This window comes from Coregonus lavaretus (genome assembly GCF_964263955.1).
Source record: "Coregonus lavaretus genome assembly, contig: HAP1_SCAFFOLD_274, whole genome shotgun sequence".
Lineage (NCBI taxonomy): Eukaryota > Metazoa > Chordata > Actinopteri > Salmoniformes > Salmonidae > Coregonus > Coregonus lavaretus.
The window spans coordinates 363,012-376,074 of record NW_028167064.1 but is presented as its reverse complement, the minus strand read 5'-3'; the positions used below and the strand labels follow the sequence as shown (position 1 = coordinate 376,074).

Below are 13,063 nucleotides of genomic sequence, written 5' to 3'. Positions count from 1 at the left end.
CTATACACCCTATCCCCTACACAGTACACTACTATAGACCAGCTCTATACACCCTATCCCCTACACAGTACACTACTTTATACACCCTATCCCCTACACAGTGCACTACTATAGACCAGAGCTCTATACACCCTATCCCCTACACAGTACACTACTATAGACCAGCTCTATACACCCTATCCCCTACACAGTACACTACTATAGACCAGCTCTATACACCCTATCCCCTACACAGTACACTACTATAGACCAGCTCTATACACCCTATCCCCTACACAGTACACTACTATAGACCAGCTCTATACACCCTATCCCCTACACAGTACACTACTATAGACCAGAGCTCAATACACCCTATCCCCTACACAGTACACTACTATAGACCAGCTCTATACACCCTATCCCCTACACAGTACACTACTATAGACCAGCTCTATACACCCTATCCACTACACAGTACACTACTATAGACCAGCTCTATCCACCCTATCCCCTACACAGTACACTACTATAGACCAGCTCTATACACCCTATCCCCTACACAGTACACTACTATAGACCAGCTCTATACACCCTATCCCCTACACAGTACACTACTATAGACCAGCTCTATACACCCTATCCCCTACACAGTACACTACTATAGACCAGCTCTATACACCCTATCCCCTACACAGTACACTACTATAGACCAGAGCTCTATACACCCTATCCCCTACACAGTACACTACTATAGACCAGAGCTCTATACACCCTATCCCCTACACAGTACACTACTATAGACCAGCTCTATACACCCTATCCCCTACACAGTACACTACTATAGACCAGCTCTATACACCCTATCCCCTACACAGTACACTACTATAGACCAGCTCTATACACCCTATCCCCTACACAGTACACTACTATAGACCAGAGCTCAATACACCCTATCCCCTACACAGTACACTACTATAGACCAGCTCTATACACCCTATCCCCTACACAGTACACTACTATAGACCAGCTCTATACACCCTATCCCCTACACAGTACACTACTATAGACCAGAGCTCTATACACCCTATCCCCTACACAGTACACTACTATAGACCAGAGCTCTATACACCCTATCCCCTACACAGTACACTACTATAGACCAGAGCTATACACCCTATCCCCTACACAGTACACTACTATAGACCAGCTCTATACACCCTATCCCCTACACAGTACACTACTTTAGACCAGAGCTCTATACACCCTATCCCCTACACAGTACACTACTATAGACCAGAGCGCTATACACCCTATCCCCTACGTATGTAATGTAATGTTGTCCATCTTTCTATATCTAATCCTAGGTCGTACTGGCAGGGCCGGACGCACAGGGAGAGCGGTCACCTTCTTCACCGAGGATGACAAGCCTCTGCTGCGCAGGTACGCCTGGGGGAGGAGCCTAGAGATCGACAGGGGGAGGGGATGTTTACTGTCAGGATACAAAACAAAAGCGTATTGGAAAGCACAGCCTGATGGGAGCTGTAGTATTAACTGGCCTCTCTCCCTCCTCCCTCTCTTTTCTTCTCTCTCCTCTCCCTCTCCTCGCCCTCTCTCCTCTCCATCTTCTCCCTCTCTTCTCTCCCTCTTCTCCCCCTCTCTTCTCCCTCTCTTCTCTCCCTCTTCTCCCTCTCTCTTCTCCCTCTCTTCTCTCCCTCTTCTCCCTCTCTCCTCTCCCTCGCTCCTCTCCCTCGCTCCTCTCCCTCGCTCCTCTCCCTCGCTCCTCTCCCTCTATTCTCTCCCTCTTCTCCCTCTCTCTTCTCCCTCGCTCCTCTCCCTCGCTCCTCTCCCTCGCTCCTCTCCCTCGCTCTTCTCCCTCTATTCTCTCTCTCTTCTCCCTCTATTCTCTCTCCTCCCCCCTCTATTCTCTCTCCTCCCTTCTCCCTCTATTCTCTCTCCTCCCTCCCTCTCTCTCTCTCTCTCTAGTATTGCCAATGTGATCAAGCAGGCAGGTTGTCCTGTCCCTGACTACATGGTTGGCTTTAAAAAGATGCACAGGTGAGTTTACAGCTGCCTAGAAAGGTTGAATACCTGCATGTGGTTTAGCTGATGTTTCCTGTGTTAATACCTGCATGTGGTTTAGCTGATGTTTCCTGTGTTAATACCTGTATGTGGTTTAGCTGATGTTTCCTGTGTTAATACCTGTTATTATCCAGTTAGTAGATGAGTTATAAATCATTATCTGTTATCCCTTAGCTTACTTTCCAATCCTTTCATTCTCAACCGAATCTCGAAAATCGAATTCCGGTCACAGTGTAGGGCTTCCGGTCACAGTGTAGGGCTTCCGGTCACAGTGTAGGGCTTCCGGTCGCAGTGTAGGGCTTCCGGTCACAGTGTAGGGCTTCCGGTCGCAGTGTAGGGCTTCCGGTCGCAGTGTAGGGCTTCCGGTCACAGTGTAGGGCTTCCGGTCACAGTGTAGGGCGCAAGATAAAACTGACATTTTGAGGGAGAGGAGAAAGTGAGAAAGGATGGAGGACGCTTGCCATGAAGCGCTGGGCGTCTTGTTATGACCTGCATTATCTGAATTAGGCCCACAGAACTACACGTAGGAGGAGCGGCTTCTATGGAGGGACTTGGAAGACATTCAGAGTTGGTTTATCGTTGAACCAGAGCAAACATTAGCTAGCTAGCTAACAAGCTTGTGTGTGCAGAGCAGCACTATAATTTAAAACACGTCTTACCTTTAATGTAGTTCATAAATCCAATGTGAAACGTCATAACTATAGTATCCAGAACTAGCATTGAAAAAGTCAATCCATTGTTCTCTAATTAAACATCTCCCTAATTTCTGAATCAAGCTTGTAACGTGGTCAGTAGGCTACAGTAACCCAGGCTACAGTAACCTAGGCTACAGTAACCCAGGCTACAGTAACCTAGGCTACAGTAACCCAGGCTACAGTAACCTAGGCTACAGAGGGGGGAGGGGCGGGTAGCCTACACACCCACTGGCAGAGAGTTCTGCTGGCAGGCAGACGCTGGAATACGTTTCTGAGTGACAGAGTGAGGGCTTCGTATAGGTGCTTTGTTGCGATTTCTGTGGGACTGGAAAAAAATGCCCGGAATGTAAAATAACGTTAACTGGTTGCCAATCTTTTAAAATAACGGTTTTTTTTCCGGATCAGTATAGATCACTTTTGTTTCAGGTTCTGTTCCTCAAATAATGTTGTTATTTTCCTGTTTTCGGTTCTTTTCCCCTGAACCGGTTCAAGCCCTTGTCCCATGGTAAGGTGAAGCTATGTTCCCTATGTGGTAATAGCTGTGTGATAAAGTGTTAATAACTGTTATTCCTTAGTAGTAAATAGGGCCGTGATGGTAACCTATTTGTACTGAACCATTCGGTACAGGGACTTCGGTTCAGTCAGTACTGTGAACCAGAATGAATACATAAACATGTATATTTTTTAATAAAACCTACACTGCGTTGTATGCCTCGAGTAAATCTGAGCTGAAAAAAACATTTCAAGCTATTCCGTTAAAACAACTACAACTAATCTTAACTGGCGGATTTCAAACTATCCTTTTGTGAGGCGCTGCCGGGAACTCTGTTGATGGCGAGTGGTGGGATCGATAAACCAGAATTGGAGGATCCTCCCATCTTTTAAATCTCCAGTTTTGGGAACATTTTGGTTTCCAAGTAGATTACAGTGGTGATGACAGTGTTAACAGTATGTCGCCACTGATCAATGAGAATAGCCAATGCAGAGTGGCGCGTGTAGCTTGTTGTTGTTGTTGTCAGCCAATCACAAGTCATCAAAGCGCCACTACAGTCATAGAGCCTCCGTGTGGCAAAGCAAGTTAGGAGATTATCTAATCAATGGAAAATGGAATTAAAATGATGGATTTAAAAGTTTAAATGAGATGTATATGCTACAACAACCAAGAGCCAGCAGCTGCTACTTAGTAACCTGAATGGAGTTGTTATTTGTAACTGTAGGACAGGGAGAAAGCCAAGCAGGCTCAATTAGCCTAGCTAGCTAACTTAGCTAACTAGCTTCTCTCGGTTTGATGCAGTCAAGATAGGTACTAGTAATCCTATTGGATGATAAATAACCAAGCTATGACAAGCTAGAAGTTAGTCTACTAGCGCAAGTGGGCTTGGTTGGTTGCTGCCTCTCCCGTTTCACTCGCTCACAGTACACACGCCTCAAGGTCCTCCTCCGCCTGCTCTCCCTGGTGCTGTATCAGCTCTGGTCCTCCTCCGCCTGCTCTCCCTGGTGCTGTATCAGCTCTGGTCCTCCTCCGCCTGCTCTCCCTGGTGCTGTATCAGCTCTGGTCCTCCGCCTGCTCTCCCTGGTGCTGTATCAGCTCTGGTCCTCCTCCGCCTGCTCTCCCTGGTGCTGTATCAGCTCTGGTCCTCCTCCGCCTGCTCTCCCTGGTGCTGTATCAGCTCTGGTCCTCCTCCGCCTGCTCTCCCTGGTGCTGTATCAGCTCTGGTCCTCCTCCGCCTGCTCTCCCTGGTGCTGTATCAGCTCTGGTCCTCCTCCGCCTGCTCTCCCTGGTGCTGTATCAGCTCTGGTCCTCCTCCGCCTGCTCTCCCTGGTGCTGTATCAGCTCTGGTCCTCCGCCTGCTCTCCCTGGTGCTGTATCAGCTCTGGTCCTCCGCCTGCTCTCCCTGGTGCTGTATCAGCTCTGGTCCTCCTCCGCCTGCTCTCCCTGGTGCTGTATCAGCTCTGGTCCTCCTCCGCCTGCTCTCCCTGGTGCTGTATCAGCTCTGGTCCTCCTCCGCCTGCTCTCCCTGGTGCTGTATCAGCTCTGGTCCTCCTCCGCCTGCTCTCCCTGGTGCTGTATCAGCTCTGGTCCTCCGCCAGCTCTCCCTGGTGCTGTATCAGCTCTGGCCCTCCTCCGCCTGCTCTCCCTGGTGCTGTATCAGCTCTGGTCCTCCTCCGCCTGCTCTCCCTGGTGCTGTATCAGCTCTGGCCCTCCTCCGCCTGCTCTCCCTGGTGCTGTATCAGCTCTGGTCCTCCGCCTGCTCTCCCTGGTGCTGTATCAGCTCTGGTCCTCCTCCGCCTGCTCTCCCTGGTGCTGTATCAGCTCTGGTCCTCCTCCGCCTGCTCTCCCTGGTGCTGTATCAGCTCTGGTCCTCCTCCGCCTGCTCTCCCTGGTGCTGTATCAGCTCTGGTCCTCCTCCGCCTGCTCTCCCTGGTGCTGTATCAGCTCTGGTCCTCCTCCGCCTGCTCTCCCTGGTGCTGTATCAGCTCTGGTCCTCCTCCGCCTGCTCTCCCTGGTGCTGTATCAGCTCTGGCCCTCCTCCGCCTGCTCTCCCTGGTGCTGTATCAGCTCTGGTCCTCCTCCGCCTGCTCTCCCTGGTGCTGTATCAGCTCTGGTCCTCCGCCTGCTCTCCCTGGTGCTGTATCAGCTCTGGTCCTCCGCCTGCTCTCCCTGGTGCTGTATCAGCTCTGGCCCTCCTCCGCCTGCTCTCCCTGGTGCTGTATCAGCTCTGGTCCTCCGCCTGCTCTCCCTGGTGCTGTATCAGCTCTGGTCCTCCGCCTGCTCTCCCTGGTGCTGTATCAGCTCTGGCCCTCCTCCGCCTGCTCTCCCTGGTGCTGTATCAGCTCTGGCCCTCCTCCGCCTGCTCTCCCTGGTGCTGTATCAGCTCTGGTCCTCCTCCGCCTGCTCTCCCTGGTGCTGTATCAGCTCTGGTCCTCCGCCAGCTCTCCCTGGTGCTGTATCAGCTCTGGTCCTCCTCCGCCTGCTCTCCCTGGTGCTGTATCAGCTCTGGTCCTCCGCCTGCTCTCCCTGGTGCTGTATCAGCTCTGGTCCTCCTCCGCCTGCTCTCCCTGGTGCTGTATCAGCTCTGGTCCTCCGCCTGCTCTCCCTGGTGCTGTATCAGCTCTGGTCCTCCTCCGCCTGCTCTCCCTGGTGCTGTATCAGCTCTGGTCCTCCTCCGCCTGCTCTCCCTGGTGCTGTATCAGCTCTGGTCCTCCTCCGCCTGCTCTCCCTGGTGCTGTATCAGCTCTGGTCCTCCGCCAGCTCTCCCTGGTGCTGTATCAGCTCTGGTCCTCCTCCGCCTGCTCTCCCTGGTGCTGTATCAGCTCTGGCCCTCCTCCGCCTGCTCTCCCTGGTGCTGTATCAGCTCTGGTCCTCCGCCTGCTCTCCCTGGTGCTGTATCAGCTCTGGTCCTCCTCCGCCTGCTCTCCCTGGTGCTGTATCAGCTCTGGTCCTCCTCCGCCTGCTCTCCCTGGTGCTGTATCAGCTCTGGTCCTCCTCCGCCTGCTCTCCCTGGTGCTGTATCAGCTCTGGTCCTCCGCCTGCTCTCCCTGGTGCTGTATCAGCTCTGGCCCTCCTCCGCCTGCTCTCCCTGGTGCTGTATCAGCTCTGGTCCTCCTCCGTCTGCTCTCCCTGGTGCTGTATCAGCTCTGGTCCTCCTCCGCCTGCTCTCCCTGGTGCTGTATCAGCTCTGGTCCTCCGCCTGCTCTCCCTGGTGCTGTATCAGCTCTGGTCCTCCGCCTGCTCTCCCTGGTGCTGTATCAGCTCTGGTCCTCCGCCTGCTCTCCCTGGTGCTGTATCAGCTCTGGTCCTCCTCCGCCTGCTCTCCCTGGTGCTGTATCAGCTCTGGTCCTCCTCCGCCTGCTCTCCCTGGTGCTGTATCAGCTCTGGTCCTCCTCCGCCTGCTCTCCCTGGTGCTGTATCAGCTCTGGTCCTCCGTCTGCTCTCCCTGGTGCTGTATCAGCTCTGGTCCTCCTCCGCCTGCTCTCCCTGGTGCTGTATCAGCTCTGGTCCTCCTCCGCCTGCTCTCCCTGGTGCTGTATCAGCTCTGGTCCTCCTCCGCCTGCTCTCCCTGGTGCTGTATCAGCTCTGGTCCTCCTCCGCCTGCTCTCCCTGGTGCTGTATCAGCTCTGGTCCTCCTCCGCCTGCTCTCCCTGGTGCTGTATCAGCTCTGGTCCTCCTCCGCCTGCTCTCCCTGGTGCTGTATCAGCTCTGGTCCTCCGCCTGCTCTCCCTGGTGCTGTATCAGCTCTGGTTAATAAAGTAGTTTACAAATGGCCTCCTTTGCTGCTTCCCTCACTCGGATCCGACCACGTCTATACAGAACTGGTCTCTATATAAAAAAATGTATTTATGCATTTATTGTGAATGATGTCACAGAAACTGGACTTTGGCCACAAATAGGGTGCTTTTTAATTTTGCGTATTTAGCAAAATAAACAAATGAACTACAGTAACTGTTGGAATTTTATTTTTGCGTAACTGAATCGTGACCTCAAAACCGCAATAAGTACTGACCCGTGGGTTTGGTGAACCATTACACCCCTAGTAATAAAGCATTATAGCCGTTATTCCTTAGCAACAAAGCATTATAGCGCTTATTCCTTAGCAACAAAGCATTATAGCCGTTATTCCTTAGCAACAAAGCATTATAGCGCTTACAGTGAGGGGAAAAAAGAATTTGATCCCCTGCTGATTTTGTACGTTTGCCCACTGACAAAGACATGATCAGTCTATAATTTTAATGGTAGGTTTATTTGAACAGTGAGAGACAGAATAACAACAACAAAATCCAGAAAAACGCATGTCAAAAATGTTATAAATTGATTTGCATTTTAATGAGGGAAATAAGTATTTGACCCCTCTGCAAAACATGACTTAGTACTTGGTGGCAAAACCCTTGTTGGCAATCACAGAGGTCAGACGTTTCTTGTAGTTGGCCACCAGGTTTGCACACATCTCAAGAGGGATTTTGTCCCACTCCTCTTTGCAGATCTTCTCCAAGTCATTAAGGTTTCGAGGCTGACGTTTGGCAACTCGAACCTTCAGCTCCCTCCACAGATTTTCTATGGGATTAAGGTCTGGAGACTGGCTAGGCCACTCCAGGACCTTAATGTGCCTCTTCTTGAGCCACTCCTTTGTTGCCTTGGCCGTGTGTTTTGGGTCATTGTCATGCTGGAATACCCATCCACGACCCATTTTCAATGCCCTGGCTGAGGGAAGGAGGTTCTCACCCAAGATTTGATGGTACATGGCCCCGTCCATCGTCCCTTTGATGCGGTGAAGTTGTCCAAGAACACCCCCAAAGCATATTGTTTCCACCTCCATGTTTGACGGTGGGGATGGTGTTCTTGGGGTCATAGGCAGTATTCCTCCTCCTCCAAACATGGCGAGTTGAGTTGATGCCAAAGAGCTCCATTTTGGTCTCATCTGACCACAACACTTTCACCCAGTTCTCCTCTGAATCATTCAGATGTTCATTGGCAAACTTCAGACGGGCCTGTATATGTGCTTTCTTGAGCAGGGGAACCTTGCGGGCGCTGCAGGATTTCAGTCCTTCACGGCGTAGTGTGTTACCAATTGTTTTCTTGGTGACTATGGTCCCAGCTGCCTTGAGATCATTGACAAGATCCTCCCGTGTAGTTCTGGGCTGATTCCTCACCGTTCTCATGATCATTGCAACTCCACGAGGTGAGATCTTGCATGGAGCCCCAGGCCGAGGGAGATTGACAGTAGTTTTGTGTTTCTTCCATTTGCTAATAATCACACCTACTGTTGTCACCTTCTCACCAAGCTGCTTGGCGATGGTCTTGTAGCCCATTCCAGCCTTGTGTAGGTCTACAATCTTGTCCCTGACATCCTTGGAGAGCTCTTTGGTCTTGGCCATGGTGGAGAGTTTGGAATCTGATTGATTGATTGCTTCTGTGGACAGGTGTCTTTTATACAGGTAACAAACTGAGATTAGGAGCACTCCCTTTAAGAGTGTGCTCCTAATCTCAGCTCGTTACCTGTATAAGACACCTGGGAGCCAGAAATCTTTCTGATTGAGAGGGGGTCAAATACTTATTTCCCTCATTAAAATGCAAATCAATTTATAACATTTTTGACATGCGTTTTTCTGGATTTTTTTGTTGTTATTCTGTCTCTCACTGTTCAAATAAACCTACCATTAAAATTATAGACTGATCATTTCTTTGTCAGTGGGCAAACATACAAAATCAGCAGGGGATCAAATACTTTTTTCCCTCACTGTATTCCTTAGCAACAAAGCATTATAACTGTTATTCCTTAGTAACAAAGCATTATAACGGTTATTCCTTAGTAACAAAGCATTATAACTGTTATTCCTTAGTAACAAAGCATTATAACGGTTATTCCTTAGTAACAAAGCATTATAACTGTTATTCCTTAGTAACAAAGCATTATAACTGTTATTCCTTAGTAACAAAGCATTATAACTGTTATTCCTTAGTAACAAAGCATTATAACTGTTATTCCTTAGTAACAAAGCATTATAACTTATTCCTTAGTAACAAAGCATTATAACTGTTATTCCTTAGTAACAAAGCATTATAACTGTTATTCCTTAGTAACAAAGCATTATAACTGTTATTCCTTAGTAACAAAGCATTATAACTGTTATTCCTTAGTAACAAAGCATTATAACTGTTATTCCTTAGTAACAAAGCATTATAGCGGTTATTCCTTAGTAACAAAGCATTATAACTGTCATTCCTTAGTAACAAAGCATTATAAATGTCATTCCTTAGTAACAAAGCATTATAACTGTCATTCCTTAGTAACAAAGCATTATAACTGTCATTCCTTAGTAACAAAGCATTATAACTGTCATTCCTTAGTAACAAAGCATTATAACTGTCATTCCTTAGTAACAAAGCATTATAACTGTCATTCCTTAGTAACAAAGCATTATAACTGTCATTCCTTAGTAACAAAGCATTATAACTGTCATTCCTTAGTAACAAAGCATTATAACTGTCATTCCTTAGTAACAAAGCATTATAACTGTTATTCCTTAGTAACAAAGCATTATAACTGTGTATCTGCAGTAAGGTAAAACGTCAGCTCCAGAAGAAACCACCCAAGAGGAGCACCATCCGTACCACCCCTCACTTTGTACTGAAGAAGGGAGGAGGAGAGAAGAAAGGAGGAATGGTTGGACAGAGGAAAAGAGACGGACAGGAGATGAAGGGAGAAAAGGGACAGAAGTCGTCTGTTGGAGTCCAGGGGACGAGGTAGGAGCTCTGATCATGTAGAGGAAACAAAGGATCTTTCGCAATTCATCTCATCTAGTCCTCGCCTCCTTCTCAACCCCATTTGGAGGAGGAGAGGCAAGGTCCTTCCCCGCTGACCTTCTTTTCCAGTTCCAAGATGAATTGAGAAAGATCCATCTGGGTTGATGTTGTCTGCTTTTGATGATATTTGTGTTTTAGTATATTGGGAGGTTGACACAGATCACCTCTGACCCTCAGACTGAACTAACACCCATCTGGGTTCTGTTTTCTCTCTCTCTCTCGTTGTCTCTCTCGTTGTCTCTCTCGTTGTCTCTCGTTGTCTCTCTCGTTGTCTCTCTCGTTGTCTCTCTCTCTGTCTCTCTCTGTGTCTCTCTCTGTGTCTCTCTCTGTGTCTCTCTCTCTCTCTCTCTGTCTCTCTCTGTCTCTCTCTCTCTCTCTCTCTCTGTCTCTCTCTGTCTCTCTCTGTCTGTCTCTCTCTGTCTCTCTCTCTCTCTCTCTCTCTCTCTCTCTCTCTCTCTCTCTCTCTGTCTCTCTGTCTCTCTCTCTGTCTCTCTCTCTCTCTGTCTCTCTCTCTGTCTCTCTCTCTCTCTGTCTCTCTCTCTCTCTGTCTCTCTCGTTGTCTCTCTCTCTCTCTCTCTGTCTCTCTCTGTCTCTCTCTCTCGTTGTCTCTCTCTCTCTCGTTGTCTCTCTCTCTCGTTGTCTCTCTCTGTCTCTCTCGTTGTCTCTCTCTCTCTCTCCATCTCTCTCTCTCTCGCGCTCTGGTGTTCTGTTCAATTCAAAGGGCTTTATTGGCATGGGAAACATGTGTTTACATTGCTAAGGCAAGTGAAATAGATAATAAAAAATGAACAGTAAATATTACACTCACAAACGTTTCAGAGGAGTAGAGACATTTTCAAATGTCCTATTATGGCTATGGACAGTGTTGATTGCCCTTTGGCAACAGGTCACAGATCTTGCTGCTGTCATGACACACTGGTACAGCGCGTTCGGAACGTATTCAGACTCCTTCCTCCTTTCCACATTTTGTTACGTTACAGCCTTATTCTAAAATGGATTAAATCGTTTTTTCCCCTCATCAATCTACACACAAAACCCCATAATGCAAAAACAGGTTTTTAGAAATGTGGGCATATGTGTATATATATTTTTTTAAACATAAGTATTCAGACCCTTTGCTATGAGACTTGAAATTGAGCTCAGGTGCATCCTGTTTCCATTGAACATCCTTGAGATGTTTCTACAACTTGATTGGAGTCCACCTGTGGTAAATTCAATTGAATCCTACAATGTGATTTTCTGGATTTCTTTCCCTAATTTTGTCTGTCATAGTTGACGTGTAACTATGATGAAAATTACAGGCCTCTCTCATCTTTTTAAGTGGGAGAACTTGCACAATTGGTGGCTGACTAAATACTTTTTTCCCCACTGTACCTACATACATACAGAAAGTGTTTTGGTTCCTTCCCCAGATCAGGGCGGCAGGTAGCTTAGTGGTTAAGAGCGTTGTGCCAGTAACCGAAAGGTCGCTGGTTCTAATCCCCGAGCCGACTAGGTGAAGAATCTGTTGATGTGCCCTTGAGCAAGGCACTTAACCCTAATTGCTCCTGTAAGTCGCTCTGGATAAGAGCGTCTGCTAAATGACCAAAATGTAAGTCTGTGCCTCGACACAATCCTGTCTCGGAGCTCTACGGACTATTCCTTCGACCTCATGGCTTGGTTTTTGCTCTGACATGCACTGTCAACTGTGGGACCTTATATAGACAGGTGTGTGCCTTTCCAAATCATGTCCAATCAATTGAATTTACCACAGGTGGACTTCAATCAAGTTGTAGAAACATTTCAAGGATGATCAATAATGGAAACAGGATGCACCGGAGCTCAATTTTGAGTATTTCATAATATTTGTAATACATTTCCAAAAATGTCTGAACCTGTTTTTGCTTTGTCATTATGGGGTGTTGTGTGTAGATTGATGAGAATTTTTTTTTATTTAATCCATTTTAGAATAAGGCTGTAACTTAACAAAATGGGGAAAATTAGACGGGTCTGAATACTTTCCGAAAGGCACGGTACATATCTGGCAGTAATATTTGCGTTTTCTCCCAGAATAATTCCCAGCTTTGTCATTGTTCTTTTTTATGATGTGATTTTAGTAAATGAAGAAGTTGGGAACTGATTGACAAAATATTCTCTCAGTAGAGGAAAAAGTGCATCCGTCTCTACCTCCCCTGTCGTTCAGTGTCTTTTTGTGTCTCCCTTTTTCTACAGACAATTGGCTGAGTCAGGATCTGTCTCTGATCTGTAGAGATGTTTAGAGATTCTGACCATTTTGTATTCTCTTTTGAGGTCAAAATAGTAATTTTAGTTTTGTGTTTTTGTTTAATTTCTGTACCAATCTGATTTCCCTGTGTGTTTTGGATAATATGGCGGTTTAGTGTTTTAACAGCTGACATTCTCATGCTCTTTTCTCTCAGCTCCGTTTTGCTTTATTGGCACGACGGAACAATGTAAATATTGGCAAAACCTATTTTTTAATTTACAATATTAACATAATTACAATTGTTAATGGGACAATAACTCTGTCACTCTGTTCTCAGGAAGAAGAAGAAGAAAGAAAGGAAGAACTGAAAAGACGGATGGAGATGGTCAGAGATATATATTTACTGTCCTGTGTTCTGGAGATGGTCAGAGATATATATTTACTGTCCTGTGTTCTGGAGATGGTCAGAGATATATATATATATATATATATATATACTGTCCTGTGTTCTGGAGATGGTCAGAGATATATATATATATATATATACTGTTCTGTGTTCTGTTATTGCTTATATATACAGATACGTGTGATTTGTATTTCTTGGACATTTGAATAAAAACTGTTGATTTTCATTATTTATTTGATTTAATAAGTCAGTTAAGAGCAAATTCTTATTTACAATGACTGCCTGACAACAGTGAAATGGAACACACCAGACATCACACAAGATCTACAAGACACACGTCTATCTGTCTTAGATATAAGATACAGACATACGTCTTGTATATCTATATCTTATAT

General features: G+C 46.9%; 1 protein-coding gene across 1 annotated transcript in view; it reads left to right on the top strand.

Moving 5' to 3' along the window:
• LOC311113923 (putative ATP-dependent RNA helicase DDX52) overlaps positions 1–12,745 on the top strand; it is a 34,651-nt gene extending 21,906 nt beyond the window's left edge. Inside the window, exons 12-15 of the mRNA XM_084189199.1 lie at positions 1,347–1,422; positions 1,966–2,037; positions 9,814–9,999; positions 12,600–12,745. Coding sequence (XP_084045325.1) covers positions 1,347–1,422; positions 1,966–2,037; positions 9,814–9,999; positions 12,600–12,630 — 365 coding nt within the window. The 3' untranslated portion in view covers positions 12,631–12,745. The remainder of the gene's footprint in view (positions 1–1,346; positions 1,423–1,965; positions 2,038–9,813; positions 10,000–12,599) is intronic.
• Positions 12,746–13,063: the final 318 nt, after the last annotated feature.